At 46.8% G+C, this 20,478-nt stretch overlaps 6 protein-coding genes across 6 annotated transcripts; 3 read left to right on the forward strand and 3 right to left on the reverse strand.

Moving 5' to 3' along the window:
- Window positions 1–112: 112 nt before the first annotated feature.
- On the forward strand, window positions 113–2,506 carry F4813DRAFT_362033 (CTLH/CRA C-terminal to lish motif domain-containing protein). Its single transcript, XM_049243588.1, has 2 exons — window positions 113–700; window positions 768–2,506. Exons 1-2 carry the CDS (start codon window positions 574–576, stop codon window positions 1,970–1,972), a joined length of 1,332 nt encoding a protein of 443 aa, XP_049098809.1. The 5' UTR covers window positions 113–573; the 3' UTR covers window positions 1,973–2,506.
- Window positions 2,507–4,046: 1,540 nt separating this feature from the next.
- F4813DRAFT_397117 (uncharacterized protein) lies at window positions 4,047–5,666 on the reverse strand (the record flags this gene model as incomplete). The annotated part of the gene is made up of 3 exons (XM_049247909.1): window positions 4,047–4,944; window positions 5,001–5,478; window positions 5,539–5,666. 3 exons carry the CDS (start codon window positions 5,664–5,666, stop codon window positions 4,456–4,458), a joined length of 1,095 nt encoding a protein of 364 aa, XP_049098810.1. The 3' UTR covers window positions 4,047–4,455.
- Window positions 5,667–8,588: 2,922 nt separating this feature from the next.
- Window positions 8,589–10,390, forward strand: F4813DRAFT_390186 (uncharacterized protein; the record flags this gene model as incomplete). Its single annotated transcript, XM_049246971.1, has 3 exons — window positions 8,589–8,650; window positions 8,715–8,763; window positions 8,816–10,390. The coding sequence occupies 3 exons, from the start codon at window positions 8,589–8,591 to the stop codon at window positions 10,388–10,390; spliced, it is 1,686 nt and encodes a 561-aa protein (XP_049098811.1).
- A 339-nt stretch (window positions 10,391–10,729) lies between these two features.
- Window positions 10,730–15,170, reverse strand: F4813DRAFT_112979 (putative RAD50 protein). The gene has a single exon (XM_049238528.1). The coding sequence runs from the start codon at window positions 14,989–14,991 to the stop codon at window positions 11,068–11,070; it is 3,924 nt and encodes a 1,307-aa protein (XP_049098812.1). The 5' UTR covers window positions 14,992–15,170; the 3' UTR covers window positions 10,730–11,067.
- Window positions 15,171–16,405: 1,235 nt separating this feature from the next.
- F4813DRAFT_397125 (uncharacterized protein) lies at window positions 16,406–18,479 on the forward strand (the record flags this gene model as incomplete). Its single annotated transcript, XM_049247910.1, has 3 exons — window positions 16,406–16,490; window positions 16,585–17,817; window positions 17,874–18,479. The coding sequence occupies 3 exons, from the start codon at window positions 16,406–16,408 to the stop codon at window positions 18,044–18,046; spliced, it is 1,491 nt and encodes a 496-aa protein (XP_049098813.1). The 3' UTR covers window positions 18,047–18,479.
- A 477-nt stretch (window positions 18,480–18,956) lies between these two features.
- F4813DRAFT_362044 (uncharacterized protein) lies at window positions 18,957–20,256 on the reverse strand. Its single transcript, XM_049243589.1, has 5 exons — window positions 20,007–20,256; window positions 19,910–19,924; window positions 19,522–19,847; window positions 19,399–19,452; window positions 18,957–19,336 (listed from the first exon to the last, which is right to left on the reverse strand). The coding sequence occupies exons 1-5, from the start codon at window positions 20,026–20,028 to the stop codon at window positions 19,163–19,165; spliced, it is 591 nt and encodes a 196-aa protein (XP_049098814.1). The 5' UTR covers window positions 20,029–20,256; the 3' UTR covers window positions 18,957–19,162.
- Window positions 20,257–20,478: the final 222 nt, after the last annotated feature.

Consider the following 20,478-nt stretch of genomic DNA (forward strand, 5'->3'; position numbering starts at 1 on the left):
ATAGCGCAGGGGAATGCAACTAAGTGGGGATATATGCGTCATTGCTACCTGTCTAAGTAAGTAACATCCCCACATCTGTAAAAGAGACAGTCCACAGACAGTCCGAGTACCGGCTAAATCATGCGATTCTGGGCAGGCCCGACTGTTCATATGAAGAAATTAATATCCGGGGCTACCGCGATGGCAGGTATTATATGTCCCTAGGTAACTAACCTAACCGCTTAATCGGTATCGAAACTGGCGCAAATCAATGCAGGTCGCCATCATCTGACTTTGAGTTTGACCGTACAACTCTTAGCCCGCAACTTCTACGTTATTCCGACAAACCCCCCCTGGGCCTTAACCTGGAAATTTTCTTTATATGTTATAAACTCGGCGCTTCAACCGTTTAAATCTCTCGCCAATTAGTCTAGCACATTTTACCAGAATGAGAACTATCTAGATCCAGTCCTTCTCCGAGGCGAAGTCACGTCGGATTGGAAGCCCTTCTTTGCGCAAAGTTGAAACCTTCATCACGAGGACACAAGTACAGGTTTACCAGTCATTCTCGAGAGTCTCGTACTCAATTTCAAAATGGCCTTTTTACAATTACAGAAGGACCTCGACAAGCTGACCGGCTCAGCTAAGTTATCCGATGCGGTACAAGATGTCGACAAGGTCATAGACCTTCTCACCGCTGCGCGGGAAAGGGTAGCATCAGGTAAATAGGATATCCTCGAATTAACACCATTTCCCCTCACGACACAATACTGACTCGAATGCCATAGCAAATAATCCTCATACTACTAATCTAACCCTCGCTAAGCTACAAAATCCCATAAAGGAGCAACTAGACGTCTTAAATAGCAATTTAAGACATGTCTACAAGGCCCAGAATGAATTCAACAAGTCCCTAAAGAATGCTTTCCCTAAAGCCCAGGGCACTCTACCTACCGAGCACGACCCCATGGAGTCGCACTCGACTCTTATAAACCGCGCTATCGTCATGCATCTACTACGAGAGGGCCAGTTTGGCGTGGCCTCGACATTTATCAACGAAGCGCATCAACAACCTAATTCTCGGCAGCAGCCCGAGCCTACGCAGATTCAGCAGCCCGAATCTCAACCATCTGACTCCGACTTTCATCCAGTCATGTCTCCTGAATACCTACCACCTACCGACGCCATCATATCCGAAACCGATATCCCCTCTGACCTAACGGCATTCCATTCTCAAGCCCTCCAATCCTCCTTTGCCGACATGTATTCCATTCTCTCCGCCCTCAAAGCACACAACCTATTACCTGCTATAAGCTGGGCGAGAGAGAACTGTGTAGAACTTGAGGCGCGGGGCTCCAACCTAGAGTTTGAGCTCTGCAAGCTACAGTTCATATGGCTGTTCAAAGGTCCTGAAATCAACGGGCTGCCCAATACGTCAGAGAATGGGGTTCAGGGCGCATTACAATATGCTAGGGAGAACTTTGGTCGTTTCCAGCACCGCCATCTGCGTGAGATTCGACAGCTCAGCGCCGCAATGGTGTATTCCCAGAACCTAGCAGACTCACCGTATAGTTCTATATTTGACATCTCAGTAGCCTTTGATGAGGTCTCGGCATCGTTTACTCGAGAATTCTGCTCGCTTCTGGGTTTATCAGCCGAATCACCCCTCTACGTCGCAGCTACGGCTGGAGCTCTAGCTTTGCCTCAACTAGTCAAGTACAACTCTAAAACAAAGGCGAAGGGCACCGAGTGGACAACGGCTAACGAGCTGGCCTTTGAGACGCCGCTTCCCCGGAGCATGATGTACCACTCCATTTTCGTGTGCCCTGTGAGCAAGGAACAAACTACAGAATCAAACCCGCCCGTTATCCTACCCTGTGGACACGTTTTAGCAAAGGAAAGCTTGCACAGGCTAGCTAAAGGTAGCCGGTACAAGTGCCCATACTGTCCTAGTGAGGGTGTTGTTAAAGACGCAAAGGAAATCATACTATAAGCATATTACAGGATAAATATTGATTTGTTGGGCGTTGCACGCATTGTTTTCTCACGTGTTGGCTGGAAATGGGACTGATTAATTCAATTCGGCGTATGGCGATAGGGTCGGCCAGGGGATGTGGCTCTCATAGGGGTCTTGCAGGACGGTGTGCCAAAACTCAACTCGGGCGTCAATACGCCAGAACGTACTTAACGTACCTATTTAGGGTCATTGCTTTACGTTATTATAATGAAGTCTCCGGGGGTATATTTATTCCATCCTACGTGCTAGGATTTGAGATATAATATAGTTAAAGATCAAAATTACATGTCTTGGAAACTAGGTGTCTCTAATGTTCCTTTATATGCGAGGGACGTTTTTAAGTAACTAGCATAAATTTTTCTTGGGCAATTTATACGAAATTCTTCCGCTTCATCTAGAAAAGCTCAATACTTTACTTTAGCATTTAGATCTGTATTTGTAATAGGATCATTACACCTTACTATGAAGAATGATTACGCACCTAATATATGATAAGGGCTAGGTTGTAACGATACGCCCAGGTGTAAACGGACGAAGCAAAAAGAGTATCTTGACAATAAGGGGAATACAAATGAAGAGCCATAGGATTAACTGGCCATGGAATGATGATTATAACCCCCTTTTTTCACAGTGGGGCAAGGTAGTAAGAATACAAGCAATAGTAGATGGAACTGATAAAAGCTTTTGATAAGACTAGAAGGGGTGGGCAATAAGAGGGAGTTTTGATGCTGTAACTATCATGTTCTTAGAAATATAAGAGAGTAACAGTTCGAGCCGTATTAAATAAGTGCCTAGACTAAGGTATTCATTATAGAAGTTAACTAGTTATTTTATAACTATTATCAACCAAGTATAGGTTGAAAAGTTACGCGGTAACTCCTAACCCTGACCACATTTTCGTTATTTTCTTCTATATTTAAATTTTGGCCGGCTTTCTAAGCTGAAGTGAAAGAACCATTTCTTTTACTCAACTAGTTACCTAGGTATGTATTACTTTGCGTAGCCAAAGTGCCTGCATCATATCCCGCAAGAGGTTGTTAGCTGGAACATATTGTGCCTTTTGCTAAACAGATGCTGGTAGTTTTCCAGTAGAACTTATGCCAGATATACCGTAAGAGTATATACAAAATCACCTTCTGGTGTAGTGAAGTGTTTAACGACCTGCCTGTTTTGCTGTCTCTTTTACTTTGCTTATTCCGTGCTAAGACGTCTTGTTTACCAAGAGCATAAAAACCATATTTTCTATGCTCTCTACTTGGATCGATTCCCTTATAATCTGACCTTGAAATAACCATACTCCTATTTACACTTAGAGATAAAAGATCTAGTTAATAGGCGAGGTTAAACGTTAGTACAACGTTTCATACATCACTTATCTACCACTGTCTACTAGGAAAGATTTGTCTATCACTTATATCAACCCTTCTCGCTATTTCCGAACGCTGATTAATATTAATAGATCAATCTTAGCGTACCTATTGTAGGCGTAGGATCTTAAATAGGGATTTAGTTGCGTCGTGTAGAAAGACGCGTGCCGGTTTCCCGTAACCGCATCCAGACTGTGTAGTTGGTTCACCTCCTTTTGTGTTCGTAGGGTAGCGGTATCAAGCAAGTCTTAAACATTTAGCTACCGGCCGGCATTCCGCCTCCTGGCATTGCAAGAGGAGTCTCATTCTATAAGTCAAAGCAGACTAGATACCTCGTTTAGCTCGTTGCCAACAACCCCGGAGAAAGGCATATCGTATTTTTTTTTATAGATATGGTTTAGTTCTTCATATGATTCATCCGGCTATACGGCATCTACCCCTAACTTCGGATGATGCTAGGTTAGGTAACTCTACTATTCTTACAGCCTTACCATAGGCCTTCAGCCCTGCATAAGTTTTCGGGACTTCACGTTCAATGTTATTAACCACCTGTAAGGGCAAAGTTACCATAGGTAGTCTTCGGTACCATCAAAAAAGTAGACATATAACGAATCAAACCGCAGAATATCTGCCTCTTTTCTGCTAGGTAACTACATAGACTATGTGCTTATAAGTCTGACTTTGATGTTTGTCATCATCCCTACCGGAAGACCCGCGAACCATGCAACCTGAACCCCCCAGCGAAAAAGATCGAACTGGGGATGGGGGTATTCCCTGATCACCCGAGTACCTGTCTACTAATAACGCATCGGTACAACAATGACCTCTTCCTTGTCGGGGTGAATGCTATCCAGATTTCCACCAAGTCTGACGCGACACACTTGAGAATGTTTGTCCCGTAACTCCGTCGGGGGTCGAGACCTAATTTCGACCCGATTAAACGCCAGAAAAGGACAAACGAAATTCGCAAAAATCATTCCTCGTTTTACGAGAAAACTATAATACTTGGGATATCTGAAAAATAAAGAAAATGCTCGAAACTAAAAGGTCGTTTAATCGTATCGCTTTGTACACCTATTTGCTATCTCGTGACTAGTCGATCGTCATTCTGGTCGGTAGCTGCGGCTGTTTGACATCGTGCATGGAATAACTAGCTTGGTCCTTGTCGATCTCTTCTCGAGGAGCATTGAGGTGCTGCTTTAGACCCGCACCGAAATTGAACATGCAGACCAGAGCGTTGATGATGGTCAGGATAATTAAGACGATAGTAAGTACTGCAAATGTCGTCAAAGATTTGCGAACGGGTAGGTAATACTTGGATTCGTAAGGATCGAAGATTCGCTCAAGCTTGTAGATGAAATACGTAAGACCGCCGAGATAGAGGACCATGATGACTATCATGCCTATCTTCCATTCCCGTCGCGTAAATAATGCCGCACAGAGGAGAATGGCGATGGTGATAGGGATGGCAGCAGCAGTTAGACCGAATTCGGTAGATGTCTTGCCTCCGACCACGACTAGGAATTGGATAGTGAAACCGACAAAGAAGAAGAAATCGAACTTTAGAAGGGCAATGTAGACCTGCCAAACATGATTAGTCGTGTATAGGAGCGGATATGATATGTCAAGTGACAAACCTGGTAGTGCAGGAATCGCTTCTTCATCCTGTAGTCGGCTCCTATATGCTTCAGGATATCCCAGGCGAATTCCTGGTAAAGCTTCCAAGCAAGGAAACTTAGAACAATGCTGGCGAGGGAAATAATGCACGGCATGGCAATGAGAACACCTTGGACTTCTTCCCATACGTCGAGGTCTTCGAAAGCATTATACTGCTTTAGTCTAGTAATGGCCACGCGGATCTGGTCAATTTGGAGGGCGCTGTAGATGAGAAGAGCAAGGTTGGCGACACAAAGACCGATGACTTGAATGGTGTTCTTCATGCGCAATGCATCCCAAGCTAACACTACATCGTACAGGAAGCCAAGGATTAGTAGGCCGAGGAAGGTTGGGATGGTTCTTATTTGAGCCATGCCATCTTCCAAATTTTCTTGCGAACCCCAGTCTTGTACAGTCCTCAGGTGTTTAAGGCCAGTTTGAAACTGGGCAAAGGCGTATCTGGAAAGAGGAAAGCAATTAGTTTGAGACTGGGACAAGTATTCGGCGATAGCAACTTACGCCTCAAAGACGATTACAATAACGGCTTGTATAGTAGCAACAAGGAAAAAAAGGCGCGGCCATTTCCTGGTAAATATCTCGCCGGTAGATTTCGCTAGGCTGCTAGCCCGATTACTCTTCGCGGACATCTTGGTATCGCGACCAATGTACTGCTGTGGATATTGCGCTTGCGAGTACTGGGCGTATTCTTGCTCTGGAGAGTGAAATGACTGATTAGAGGGGATTTGCCGGAAACCCGCTGAATCCCCAGCCAAAAAGGACGGAGATGTTTGTCCGAACGCCAGATTGCTGGTACTGGACTCCTCCGAAAGCGAGGAGTCGGACAAATAGCGAGCGCGAATAGATGATGGGGATGATCGAGATGCTTATTGGCGAAGCTATTGTTACGACCCGGCCGATGGTTTCAATTCGCTTAACCGTTAACTTGTTGGTCCTCTAATTCTAGTTCTTCTTCCACTGCTTCAAGCAATGAGAATAATAGCCCGGCGGGGCTGGGCAACTGAGTAGGTAATGAAAAGGGAACAAAGGAATTAGTTGACGACAAAACAATCTTGACGTTAGTAGAGGCTATCAACGCCGATCTACGAAAACGTCGCGATGTATTGTGGATGATAAAAGATCGATGGCGAGGTTTAATTTCTGTTTGCGAGGTCGATGGTCGATGGTCGACAGAAATTTGGACGTGGTGGACTGCCTGAAACAGATTGATGAGTTTGATCCGTGACGAGGGTGAATGAAGGCAAGGGGGTTGTATTCGGTTCTGCCCGTGGCCTAGACTGGCAGTCCAGTTTGCTTGGCGGGCTCTATGTGTCTTGAGTATGCGCGCCAAAAAGGAATCTCTTGGGGATTATTCGGTGCTTCTTGTCACAGTTGATTCTAAAGGATTGGCTCCTGTTTACTTGATAAGTCGAAGTCGAAGACAAGGTCTCAACGAGCGGTAAGAAGAAAAGAAAAAGAAGTCAGGTTAATTGCTTCGCATCGTGGCTTTACAAGTGCAGCTATGGAATAGTTCGGTCGCTTGCTGCTTTGAAGAGCGAGGCGCAGTTGGAGGCTAAGACGGAAAATAGAGAGGAACAGGAAATCCGTAAACTAAGTGAGTAAACTAAGTGAGAGAACAGTCTCTGTAGGAAATGCGACGATACCGTTTTGTTGTTTCTTTTGCCTGATACGTCTGATAGTGAAAGGGATGAGAAATTGAGTTTGAACGGTTATCCGGATTGAATGTCAGATGTTCTTTGCTGACGGGTGGATGGGGACGCGGATCAACAGCTGTAATTCAATCTGAATTTCAAATGGGCTGTGCTGACATTTGACTCGACATTTGGCGCTGGGGCTGCTTTTTTTTACGGGGGGTGAGTACCTAGGTATTGTACCTCCCTGGGGCGAGCCATGCGCTAGTAGTGGGGATGTGGACTTTTTTCGGTAACTTCTGTTAGTGACATTTGCTAGTAAGTTTGCGACGTGCCTAGTGCCATGCTAGCGAACTCTACTTTTAGCTTTTAGAGATTTCTATTCCTGATGTCGGGTGTCGGGAAAGGACATGCCATGCAATGGATCTCAACCATCTGTTCGCCCTATGTACCTTAATGCAGGTGCTCGACATGACATCTACATAGTGTATCTTCTGCTGTGCATCACTCATAATGAAGATGACGTGTATCTCATGCTTAACCTACGGTATCTCTATCAGTTGGTGCTTCGTTCATTGCATGGTATATGGTATACATACAAATAAATTTATTTGGTACCTAGTCCGTGTCCAATCCTGGTCACTCGAGAATACCTCGACTTCGTATTTACGAGTCTGTGTAACTACTAAGACTGCTTGGCTGAACTGTGGCATTTAAGTGCGCATATGTATCATACCTTGTATATTCTTTCCTGTTCACTTTAACCATTATACTGTAAAGCCATCATGTTGACCGGACGTTTCCTCTTTGAATAAGCCTTACACGCAATACGGAACTGTACTATACGTATTACAACGTGATACATTGCGTTCCCATCTACAAACTATACCCTGTGAGGACCCTTATGCAGCAAGCTATTTACAACCTGCTATTATCTGGGTAGTCTCAGATGCACAGGGACTTTCAGCCTAGCGGAGTCCCGTTCCCAGAACAATCCATGGAAATATGAGGTAGACAGGGTACAGCGCAATGCCAAGATGGCTCAGCCCCTTAGATGGCCAATGTTGATCATCCAGCTACCTAATGTCTCCATTATTTTGTGTAAGTTGTAAGTTGTAGGCTATTATGATTGTTGTGAAGGCTTGAAATAGGTATTTTATATAAATGTTATTTGATACCCTTATGTCCTTGCAGTGCAATTTGACTTAAATATCGAAGTGGGCAAGTTGCAAGGAGAAACTGTAGTATAAGTACCTGTTAATTGACTAATAAACTCTGAAACGAAACTCCACACTTCATAACTCGGCCTTTCGCATTCCCTCGTGTTGGTTACGTCTTATCCTGGTTATCCACAACTTAATCTGTATGTAATATGTAATTTGTACATAATAAATGCATACACCGATGTAAGTTAGAAGAATATCTGATTGGATTATTCAAGTCTGCCTTATGTAATTGTATAGGTGCATAGTGCATAGGATAGCCACAAGGGTACCTGCAACTCTCAAACTGCTAAGGAAGCTGAATCTTGGAAAAATCTCTAACGGCAGCAGATTGGAAGTTACCTACCTCCAGTATGGATGGAAAAGTTGAAAGTTGGAACTCAGCCTCGGATGATCTGCACCGCCACGGGCTACCTCCTACATACCTACTAAGGTAGGTAGCTACCTCTGCCTACATAGGTACAATACCTAACCTAGCGTAAATTACCTAATATTGAATTAGTTAATCGATTCGTGGAGGCCCCACGCAGCTTGCAAACGCGCATCCGCCCATCAACGCAACTACGTCAAAAAAAAATACCGAAGCTTTAGGAGCTAGACACGCGATTCGGCATCAACGCAAAAATCTACTTACTACGTACTGCTTACTTCTACCATACTTACCTTACAACCGTAGCGCTTTAATACTACTCCCGATATGATGGAAATTGACGAGGAGGATGTCTTACGCGCAATCGCGAACGGTGGTTCTGTTGACTTGTAAGCATACACCAGTGTCTTTCTATTCACTTTCGCGGCCAGAGTCTCTTACTATTGGGAACAGTTCAATATGGCCAGCTCTATTATCAGGAATAGTGGCGCGAATCGAAAAGGTCGGTATTATATATCAACTATAGGCGATCAAGTGTTAAACTCTGCAAGTAGATCACACATCATGAATTCCCAATACCTAACCTGCCATCCACCGCGGTTGCTACTACTGCTATTCCATCTTCGATACCGCATCCGCCCTTGGTTCGACGCTATTCAGAGCCGACAGAGAACTTCCTGTCACCACTACCGTCGTCGCCTTTAGAGCCGTCAAGCTCAGCGTCTTCTCAAGATAATAAAGAAAATACACCCATTGCGCCGCGGGTAAACCCGCCGTCTACATCAGTTCCTGCTTCTTCCACAACCCTTCCTCCGGGCATGCTACCACCACAGATCATCTCTATGCTTACCGAGATCACCTCTACTTTAAAATCCACATTCCCCAAGTACCCTCCACATACTTTACAACGCTTATCGGAGCTTGTCCTAGCACCTAGAAACCACTACCGTACATTACCAACATATCTTCATGCCCTCGATAGAGTTGTCCATGTGACTTCGGGTCTTAACATTTATCCACTCCCTCCAGCGATACCCGACATGAAAACAGCATCGCTGCTAACAAATGGAATATCCGATGCCATAGCCTCACCGTCGCCCTTCGCTGCGCCCGGCAGTGACGAAGCTTTAGGCGGTGCTCTCTTGACTCCCATCCCCTGGCTCCAGCCAAACCAGCATGGAATTGGTGGGCCCTCGCAGTCCTCGCTAGGAACACCAGGAACTAGAAGTCCTAACAGTCAGAATAGCGGAGTAATCGGCCCAATAGGCGGTGATCTCGAAGGCGAGGTACGTACGGAAAGCACCGAGACCATCGATGGCCCCAATGGTGTCGGTAGTATCGAGACGGTATCGGTGTCGGTGAACGGTATCCCCTCAATGGGTGCCCGTGGCATAGGGGTGACTCAAGGCGAGCTACTAAGGCAGGAACAACGTGCTGGCGTGGTCCCTGTTAGTCAACTTGTGCCTAGCCATCACGTACACGGCGGGAATCCGCACGCCCAGGTTCACCGGCGAGCGTCCGCCTCTCCGAGTACCGAGTCCCCTCAAAATGCAGCGACGCCGACTTCTTCATCTGGTAGTCCCGAGGCCGAGAGGAAGTCCCAGTCTCCTCCAAATATAGATACCCCTACTTCTACTACCGGTACTGCCACACCTACCGTAGACGCCGATGCCCCTCTGGGCTCGGTAACCGGCGTAGACGACGAGAAGCCGCACGCGCGCGGGCCCGAGGAAATTGGCCCAGAGGATATGGGCCTGCAGCACGGCAACACGAGTATCGGGAGCACTACGATCGGCAGTCCAGGCGGCGTCGAGATGCAAGGCATTGACGTCGAAGCAGCGGTTGGTCGAAAAGCGGCAGGGGGCCGTGGAAGTAGCAAGAGCCCACCGAAGACGGACGCGGCGGGCGATAAGATGGACGTCGAGGCATCGGAAAGCGAAGGCAGCGATCGAGAAACGAAACGCGAGGCGGAGGACGAGCCCGAGGGCATGGCGGGAACGAAAAAATTGAAAGAGGATAAGGAACCAGCGTCCGCGACGACTACCGAACAAGGACAGACCGAGGCCGAGGCTATGGATACTTCTTCCGACGGCAAGGGGGAAGCGAAAGGGGTTCAGGGGAGCGTCTAGGATAGGCTCCCTAATCTCCGTAGATGGCTGTAGTTGTTTATTACAGAAGCGAGGACAGAATAAGGAAAAACTCCGGTCGCGATCCACAGTCGTTGGTGGTTGATGGTTGGGCATAGGTAAGATAAGGACCGTATCCCTAGGTCGAATTTGGTTGGAATTGGCACGGGAGAAAGTAAGGGGGTATATTGTATTTTTTTTTCTTTTTTCCTCGTTTGGTCTTGGGATTTTTGGAACTTGTGACTTGATACCAGACGGAGGTGGAATATGGATCGTCGGGGACGGCAGTATAGTCATTTTCTGCCGTGACATAGGATACTTTGTATGAATGGACAACACGCCGGTTCAGCCCTGGCCCGCATTTATACGCCGTGGATTATTGCATGGAATGTTCACTGCATGGGTATTGGTGATGGTAGGACAGGATTGTGCGTACATCGTGATATTATCACGTTGGCTACCTAGATCCGTACACGTATGAAATGCTCGTTCTATGCTCGTTCTAGAGTATGGTACATGATTCCGCGGTCTATTATCAGACCTCAGTCTTTTCGCATAGCGCCAGCAAAACTTCGCAGCGCAACCCAAATCCGAAGCGCCAATGCAAGCATCCAGTGGAATACAATAAACGGCTACCTTTCAATCAAGTACTGAGCTATCAAACAAGAGCACTTTCTGCCTTAAAGGACAGTAGAAATGCTCTCGCGCTCAATAACGCTATTCTGCTTGTCATCGCGCTTCACGCGGTAAAAATAGTCGCAGAAATCTGAGCAGCGCATGTGTCGGAGGAATTCCTCGTCGTGTGTGATGACGATGAGCTGGAAGTTGGCCTGCGCCTTTCGCGCCTTAATGATGGAATGCAAACTCTCTGCTAAGCTTCGAATATTATCGCGGTCGAGATTGGTTGTAGGCTCATCAAGCGCGATCAGTCCGCAGCCGATACCGAACGATTCTGCCAATGCTAAGCGGATGATGATACTTGCTAGTACTTTTTGTCCAGCCGAACATCTTCCTCGCATGTCCATCTCGGTGTCCTGCTTCACCATGCAAACTCGGTAATTATACGAACTGCGGCCCGTCGTGACCTCGCTGTCCGACTTGATTAGGATTGTGTCTATGTCGGTGCCCTGGTATGTGCTCTGCCACAGCTCGCCCGCAATCCGGTTCACTTCCTCCATCTTGAGTGCGTGGTATCGCATAATGGCATTACTGAGCGCTGTGCCATACTTGCCCAGATCCTCAATCACCGCCTTGGTCGTCTCCACTTTGATATGTGTCTCGCGATACTTATCATTTGCCATTTTGTACTCCGTTTCCCACTCGTCTAGTAGACGCCCTAACTCGCCATCCTTGCTCATCATCGTTCCTTTTATAGAACTTATGTTTGCGTTAAGCATATGGCTCCGTGATTCCCAGTGTTTAGCCTCGGCGTCGAGTCGTTCGTAATCCTCGTTAGCATTACGAGACTCAAGCTCTTCGATGTCTCGTTTGAATTTTTCGATGTCTCGAAGGGTTTTACGGTAGTTCAGATTATCCATGATATTCTTCTTTCTCAACTCACTATTGCTAACCTCTTCCTTGATTTTGTTGGTTCGCGCTGTCAAGTCGTTCATGTCCTTCTCGATACGCTTAATGACTTTATCGAGCGACTGAATTTGCCGCTCGTTAGCAGCGAGGAGCGCTGGACCGCCGCGATCCAGATAATCTTGTATATCGTTGTTAACCAACTTGAGCTTATTCATCGATGTCGCAAGTCCGTCACGCTCGTCAGCAGTTTTTTTCTCCTTTGCACGTCCCCTTTGCTGCGTATCATCTCGGATAGCCTTGGCCTTGGAAATCTCGGGCTCGATTAGCCCTATTTCTTTATCTGCTTCTTGAATAACCTCTTTTTGCTTGTTCATATCATCTTTCTGAGCTTGAATCTGGTCTTGGAAGTACTTCTTCCTCTCAAGCTGCCGACTAGCATCGCTGATCCTATTGCTTAGTCGACTCCGTTCAAGTTCAAGAGAGCTTATTAGGTCTCGCATACGCTGCCTGTCACCTGATAGCTGCGAACAGTTGTGCTTTACCCCTTTCATCTGCTCAGCGCATTTGTCTTGTAGTTCATGGATCTCGTGGGTGCTTCGAACCGCACCGCTGGACTGCTGTTGAGACATAATACTTTCCACCTGAGCTTCAGCCTCTTCAATCTCTCTCTGTGTCTGAGAGATATTGTGAACAGTTTTGCTCATTGACTCGAGGTCTTGCTTTTCCTCTAGTCTTCCTCGGACAATCTCGTCCATCTCCTCAACGCTTTGCACTAAGACCTCTTCTCTTTCTTTGGCTACTTGTATCTCTCTGTCAGTATCGCCCTTTTCTGACATTAGTCTAACGTATGTTTCACTCTGAGGACGAACAGCCCGAAGATTTCCTAATAATTCTTCGCATTCGGCTAGCTCGGTTTGCATCTCCTCTTTCTTAGCTTCCCCGAGTGCTTCTTTAATTTTCTTAACCAAGCGCGACTTCTCACTCACGTCGACAAAGGTACGATCGCAGAGTTTACACCTATTGTGTTTATTTAATACTTTCTGGCATTCCAGGTAGTAGTCCTTGAAGTGTTCAAAGAGGGCTAGATCCTTCTCCAAGGTAAGGATCTCCTCCTCGAGGCGCTCAATCTCTTGAGGTAGCTTATCAACACTCGGTTCGGACGTAGAATCTGCCGCCTTAAGCGCATTAAGTACCGCTAACTTGCATCGCTCCATTTCTTCATTGTGCTTCCTGGCCGTCGCCTGTGAACTAGAAAGTGTATACTGCACTTGCTTAAGTTGCTGGATAGTGTCATCGCGCCTTCGGACTGACTCGTCATAGGCCTGTGTCTTTAGCTGTAAAGCATTCTGAAATTCGCGGCTGATGGTTGAAGGCTCCCACGGGCCGCTGACTATGCCAGCTATTTTATCGTTCCAGGTGCTAGTAAGAGTTTCCAGTTTCCGCTTCTTGTCAGCCAACTCCATCTTGCGAACATCCAATTGCGCTCTGTCAGAAAGGAGCTTGGTAGATTCCATGAGTTCGAGCTTAAGTTTGCTATTCTCAGCCTCGAGTTGTTGTAGTTTGCTCTCTTCCTGCTTCAATCTCGTATCGAAGTCGCTCTTCAGCAATTCCTGGGTAGCCTGTCCGAGCCGTTGCTCTACATCCTTGAAAGATGCGTCAAGTAACGCCTTGCTGCCTTCGTCAACCTCCACCAAGCTAAGGTCTTTCTGCAGGGCTACAATTCGTTTCTCTATCTTGCTAATTGCTTGCCTCGCAAAAACTCGGTTTTGTGTATGGCGAGCCTTCTGATTGTCCAAGTCGCCAATGGCGGCTCTCTTTTTTTCAAGCTCGTCGGCGTTTTCTGACTGTAGACTCTCAAATTCTCGCTTTTTGTCTGCTAGAAGAGTTTGAATTCGCTCCTGAAATGCCTGAACTTTGTGGTCATCTAGATCTCCATCGAACCCACGAATACTATGTAATTGGGCTGCCTGGCGGATGTGCTCGACCCGCAAAGCAAGCTGGCGTTCGTACTTGGCTTTGTCGGATTGGTGCATACCCTGTTCTGCTAACTTCTCCTTTATCTCATCACCAGTCCTCGAGTGATCCTTTTGGTACTGCCGGAATTGCTCAATGTTCTCTTTATGTTCCTGTTCAAGTCTGGTAACCCGATCTTCGTACTGTGCTAAGGTATCCTGCAACCAGTCGTCGGGCTCGTCCATCTCAGTCATTCTGGATTTCGTCTCCTCTAATTTCTGTTGAAGGTAGCCAAGTTCTCGCTGGTTGCTCTTCAAGTCGTTCACGATGTTGAGAAAGCTGTTCGCCTCCCGGTGCATCTCGACAGCGTTCTGATCAGCCTCATTCTTCTCCTTCTCCATCTGTTCACATTCCTTCCGTAACCGCTCTATTTCTTGGAATAGTTCCTGAGATCGTTTTTCACACTTATCGGCCTTCTCCTTGTTGGCCTTGTCTTGGACTTCCATGATCTTATATTTTTGTAGGTCTTCCCCCTGCTTCTTTTTTAGCAATTTGAGGTTATCAATTGCTTTGGTATATTTCATAGCCTCGAAAATCTCATCGAACCGTTTTTTGAGAGCTGAGGGTTCACTCATAGGCCATAAGGATTCGTCTTGATGGCAGAATATTACAGCGTCGAGGATAGCTGGGGCGACACCTAGACTGGTAGGGACGGCGGTGTCGAGGTTAATTACTCTAGAAGAGGTTGAGTTCTTCTCACCCCCATGGTCGGTAAGGAGGGTACCCTCGAGGGTCTTCTGGGACCTCGTGGTCTTCTTCACGGTGAGCTGTAGACTACGGGTGACCACATAAGTAGTATCAGGAGGAACCTTGAACTTGAGCTTGACCTGCGCCAAAACCTCTCGTTCTCCGCATAGCTTAGGATCGTGGATGAAAGCTCCTCCCTTGCTGTTGGGAGGTAACTCGCCGGTGGTAGCATATTTAAGACACTCGATTATGGTAGTTTTACCTGAGCCATTATATCCCACGATGAGAGTGAGGGGAGTATTGAACTGGATAGTCTCTCGAGTGAGATGACTGAAGGATCGAACGCCCGAGATGGACAGTTTGTCTATCTTAGACATTGTGACAGATCAAAGCCCCGAGTTTTCCGGACTACAAAGCGGTCGTCCCATACTATGAGACCGATACTATCTAGCTAGTAGCTGCAGTCTAGAGGGCTTCGCTAATTAATGGCAATGCTTGAGGTGCGTATTTCTTTATCTGGTCCTTTACGTGGTGGAAGCGGTTTATGAAGTTGCTTATGATTAATTTTCAATGGGACGCGTCGTTGTACAATTTTTGGAGGGGAACGCGCCTTAGGAATTGTACGTACATGTATTGAAGTTAAGCTAGGTACCTAGGTACTAACGTAGGTAGTACCTGCAGCAGCCTAAACTTAATTGCTTAGGCCACCAGAAAGCAGGAGCGGGCAAATTCAGTCATAGATCTGCCCTCCTGGAGTAGTTCCACTTTATGTATAACAACATACTCTGGTAAACGTAATAGACGTAACAGACGTAACAGGAGGGGAAGTGCAGCTTCATTGGCATGTGTTTAATGGCATACTTAAACCCAATGTAAGGATGGGCTGCATTATGCAGTATATTCTGGTTTTCCCATCTAAACCTACGTACAGCATCAAAAATAAATTCCCCATGGCTGGCATTGTGCAGAAATAAGCAAGACGTCTACATAGGAGGTAGGTAGTAAGGTAATAAGGTAGTACATGTAAGTAGATATATGTATTAATGACCTAGCGATCGTCCAACCTATGGGTCTTTTTCTCAGATCGCCTTGGCTTTCTGACGTATTGTGAATGGGTATGTACGTAAGGAGCTACCGCCGTAGTACACTACCTATGTAGTAGTAGTAGCTTCCAGGTTAGTAACATTTGTATGCACATATAGTAATTGACCTTCCGTACAAGTACAAGTACAATCCTAGGTCACACGGCAATCCATTTTGTTAATCGAGAAAGTGAAATCCCATCCCGTTTTCTTCGATATGCCCCTGCCCCCTTTATCAATCCCTCATGCTGTTATTGCTGCTACCCCAGCTTAACATCTAGGTTAGAAGGTAGGTATGCCGGTATGCTTTAACATATGCTTGAAAGCTACCTGCCTACTACCTGCCTATGATCTCCCATCTTCTACCTAGCTCTTCCATATCTAATTCCACTACATATACCTATCCACCACATCGGGATACCCGGCTCATATTTGTGTGGATTCACTCATTCTTTTTTTCGTTTTATTTTCAAATCTTCTATCATCTTCGACCATCCTAAATCACAGTTCATCGAATTCTCGACGGACTGGTCTGCCCCTCCCATTTGTCCTTTGCTTGTTCGAGTGCGATCGACCAGATGCTCTCGCTGCAGAGACCCGAGTGCTCTCCATTCTCCAGTAATAAGACACACTACTGCTGCATCGCATTTAACTACAATTCAGATTCAAGCTGCCGCCGCCGTCGCCGCCACGACCCACTATCGCTATCATGGACCACGGACCACCACCAAACCCCAACGACTTATTTGAGTTTACTGCGCCGGTTACAATGAACCCGGTGAGTACTAACGGCAGTATGCTCTCATGTCTCAGCCGTGGCGAATGCCGCTAGTCTTAAACTTCGTGCTCTAGCCCTACTAATCATGAGCTTTATATATCAGATGACAGCTGCCGACCAGAACGAAATGATGGCGCTCTACGATAGCTCTATGTTCACAAACTTCGATGGCTTGCCAATGAGTATTGATGGCCTTAATGATATGACTGCTGTCCCGCCGCAATCATATCAGCCAGTTTCCCCTGCGGCAAACCCGCAGGCAGCGCTTATCCATAATGATGCTATGCAATTCACATCAAATACGGGTGATAGCGCTGTTCCGCCGGCGCCGAGTACGGGCATTGCTCCGAGTTTCCCTGCCCCCGCGCAGCCTGCCCTACAAGGAGGAAGTACTTTGACCGAATTCACCAAGAGGAGGAACTGGCCCGCAAAAGTTGTGGAGGAGCTCAAGGACTTTTTGCAGATACTGGATGCTCACGGTAGAATTAAATATGCGTCACCAAGCGTCACGTCCTTGACTGGTTATGAATCAGAGGAGTTAGTCGACCGGTTCGTCAAGGATCTAATTCATCCGGATGACCTTGGGACCTTCACCTCGGATATGAACGAATCTATAGCCACCGGGAACCCGCTGCGCATGTTCTATCGTCTTAAAAAGAAGGATGGCAGTTACGCCATATTTGAGTCTGTCGGTCATGCACACATAGCCGCAGCTAAATTCGCGCCAAATCCGGAAAATCAGTCACCCTTCTGCCAGTCGGTATTTATGATGTCACGGCCGTATCCCACCAAGAATGCCTCACTGTTAGACTCATTCCTGGAGCACAAGATCGAAAATGAGCGACTAAGACGCCGAATTGCGGAGCTTCGAAGGGAAGAGGAGGAAGAGGAGGCATCTCAGCAAAGCTGGTTCACGAGTCAAGAGGGCCGATCAGATATTGCTGCATCAGAGGATACGATGATGACATCCTCTCAGAGTCCTGCTTTGTTCACCCATACAAGTGTAGATTCACAAGCCATGCCGCCTCCAGAAAGACCAACGCCGCTCAATATAGCATTAACAAGGGAAAATCTCGAGGGGGTGACAGCAGGAAACCGGCCAGATTCGATTAGAGATAAGATGGCAAGATATGAGGGCGCGTCACATACCGACACTATCGAGATGCTGACTGGTTTGAGATATGTCGAAGGGGAACGAAGCCGTGGTATCACTACCGGTAATTCTAGTCCGACCCTAATCAAGGGCGACGTTGGCATTGCAATACCGATCGATAGAGACCCTAGAACAGGAGAGAAAAAGAAGAAGCTTAAAGTCGCAGAAGAATATGTTTGTACTGACTGTGGTGCGTATAACAAATCGTATGTAAGCTGCAGGGGTCATCGTTCTAACATGGTTCAGGAACACTTGATTCACCAGAATGGAGAAAAGGTCCTCAAGGACCTAAGACTCTTTGCAACGCTTGCGGCCTTCGATGGGCTAAAAAGGAGAAGAAGAAGAATGCTAGCAGTGGAGGTAATATGGGAAATTCCGGTCCTGGGCATCTTCCTATACATATCATGGAGCAGCAGTGAGCGTCTCTTGAGGTTTAATGGCTTTCGTCCCAAGTGAACCGGTAATATAACCCGAGGTGTACGGCGTATGGGTATTTCCTAAGGTATATGATAGTGCTTCATGCACAGCGGGCATTTCAAATTGGTCGGGCTATGGGCACGGAGTCGGAATAAAAGCATGGATCTCTGAGCTTTTACAACCGAGCTTATTACACGACAAGATCTTTTCTCCTTTTTCTGTTCTTTTCTTCGAGATAGCTGGGAACGAATATGGTTCGGGCTGTACGATTCACGGGAATATCTCATAGGCAACAAAATGGGTGGCTAGGGTCTACTTAGATGTATACGGTATATCATGAGACAAGGAAACAAGAATGCTAGTACGGGGTTTTATCTATTTTTAATTTGAGGCTGACATAGTGAAGTAGCGCAATAATGAGAGCTTCCAGCAATTTTGTCCCCTTTTAATCGTGGCAAAGCTTTCTATCTACAGCACTATCTAGGCCCTTGACCCCCTACCATTCAGATGCGATAGCTTTTATTCTCTGTAGGGAAGCTCCATTCCTTCGGGGATTTTAACACGGTGGTATATGTGACATATTCTCATGTACTGAGCGGTATGTTCGACTGCGCCGACCTCGCCATTATCTCTTGGACCGTCCACTCATTGAGTCGCGGTGCAAATTCCGTTGCGTAGTAGCTACAACGGCGGCAATAGGGGCTCGCGGCAAATGCTTGACAATATAGAATGCAACAGAAGGTCATGTTTATAAATGCTACAGAGGATACGCTCAGTTGGGTGGTGGGCTATTAAATCCTCTGCAGGAGCCGTTATACGCATTCATTTGCTGGTCTAGACCCTGCGCCTGGGAGGGTCCATATTACGGAGCGATATATGGTTACACGATCTCGATCGCATCTTCACTCAATAAGTCAATGATCGGCGCTCTTAGGAAGTCAACCCTATGTGGAATTTGGTTTAGATTTTTTGCAGAACCGCAGTTCAACTAGATACTACCAGTATAGGCTGCACTTTCTCTCGTGACATGATGATACGAAATATCCCTCAAATGTGCGGGCTAGCAATGCGACCGTCCCGTTGTAGGAAGCCTCGCGGGACGGGACCTTGCGGGACCTTTATGCGAGGAACTTGGATGCTAGACCGAGGATGCCTGATCCCGAGGACTGCGTTTTGCCGCCGCCTTGGCTCTTCAGGTACATCTTTAGGGCCATCTCGCCAGCTTTCATCACGGCGGACTCCTTGCTACTATCACTGGAGACCTTGCCCTGAGAAGCCTTCTGGTCGAAGAGCTACAGATGAGGGTTTAGCACGGTATCCACAGCATAAAAAGCAATATCTTAGGAGTACGTACCTTGCTAGCTTCAGCCATGGCCAGACCTACGAAAGCACTCTGGCTGCTACTCTCCTACGCATCCGTTAGTCTTCTATCTGGTAACACTAACACGGCGTTTTGCAAGCGGGGTTTTGGTCGTACATTGGCGCTCCCGCTCTGACCACTGGTAAACAGCTTAAGAGCTTGCATGGCAGCGGCGGAACCTAAGCTCTTATCGTCTGCCTCGTTATCATTATCATCGTCGCGCTCGAAAAAGCGCTTGTGCTGCTTCACAGCGTCATCCTCGTCTACATCTTCTTCCGCAAGGGCCTGCTTCTTCTGGGTGAGGGCACCTAGTAAGCCGGAGAAGAGGCTGGTGTCGCCGGAGCTCCCCGCATGTCGGCTCGCGTGCTCAGCCGCTCCGCGGAAGTCATCGTCGTCAGAGCGAGGAATGCCACCACCAGCGGGATATGCGCCACCGTGCGTTACTAGAGGCTCGTCGTTAGAAAAGTATTTGGTACGTATGAAGTTGATTCGCAGTTAAGCTCACCGTTGCCGCCGAAATCTGCAGTTACATTGGAGTGGTTAGCTGCTGATTTGACCCTGAGGATCATACGCATGCGGGGCAGGCATATCGCCAAGCTTACCTTGCTGTGTCTCCCCGCTCATGTTGAAAGTGTAAGCCTACCTAGGTACCTAAGGCAAGGTTAAAAGTGACAAACGTTAGGGGATGTTTAGGTGGTTAAAGATAAATTGTTAGATTCGGGATGATGAAGAATCCAGAAAAGTAAAAAGCACAAAGAGTATTATGTATTTTCTAAGTTAAAGGCGCATTAGCTAAAAGGGACAAAACGTTTATCTAGTCTCAGACCGAGACATCTGCGTCACAGCTATAACGACCTAAGCTCAGCACCATCCAATCCATTGGACGATGACGTGTGCGGGGCATTCGCACTACGTTTAGGATTGTCCTGGGCATTGCCTAGGGGCCAGCAGTAAGTAATAGTAAGTCATTTAACAGATATATGTATTTAAGCTGAATATTGAGTATTGAGTACCTAATAGTTATGCGTAATTAGGGGTGAAAGTATGCGGTACCCTAATAGACTAATACCTGAT

Source organism: Daldinia decipiens (genome assembly GCF_022478715.1).
Source record: "Daldinia decipiens strain CBS 113046 unplaced genomic scaffold F4813scaffold_20, whole genome shotgun sequence".
Lineage (NCBI taxonomy): Eukaryota > Fungi > Ascomycota > Sordariomycetes > Xylariales > Hypoxylaceae > Daldinia > Daldinia decipiens.

Bases quoted from the DNA above. Each gene is read 5' to 3' on its own strand.
- F4813DRAFT_112979 (XM_049238528.1), bottom strand. From the start codon at position 14,991: ATGTCTAAGATAGACAAACTGTCCATCTCGGGCGTTCGATCCTTCAGT.
- F4813DRAFT_362044 (XM_049243589.1), bottom strand. From the start codon at position 20,028: ATGAGCGGGGAGACACAGCAAG. The intron at 19,453-19,521 runs GTACGACCAAAA...ACGGATGCGTAG, and splicing joins GTCAGAGCGGGAGCGCCAAT to GAGAGTAGCAGCCAGAGTGC. The intron at 19,337-19,398 runs GTACGTACTCCT...CCTCATCTGTAG, and splicing joins CCATGGCTGAAGCTAGCAAG to CTCTTCGACCAGAAGGCTTC.
- F4813DRAFT_362033 (XM_049243588.1), top strand. From the start codon at position 574: ATGGCCTTTTTACAATTACAGAAGGACCTCGACAAGCTGACCGGCTCA. The intron at 701-767 runs GTAAATAGGATA...CGAATGCCATAG, and splicing joins GCGGGAAAGGGTAGCATCAG to CAAATAATCCTCATACTACT.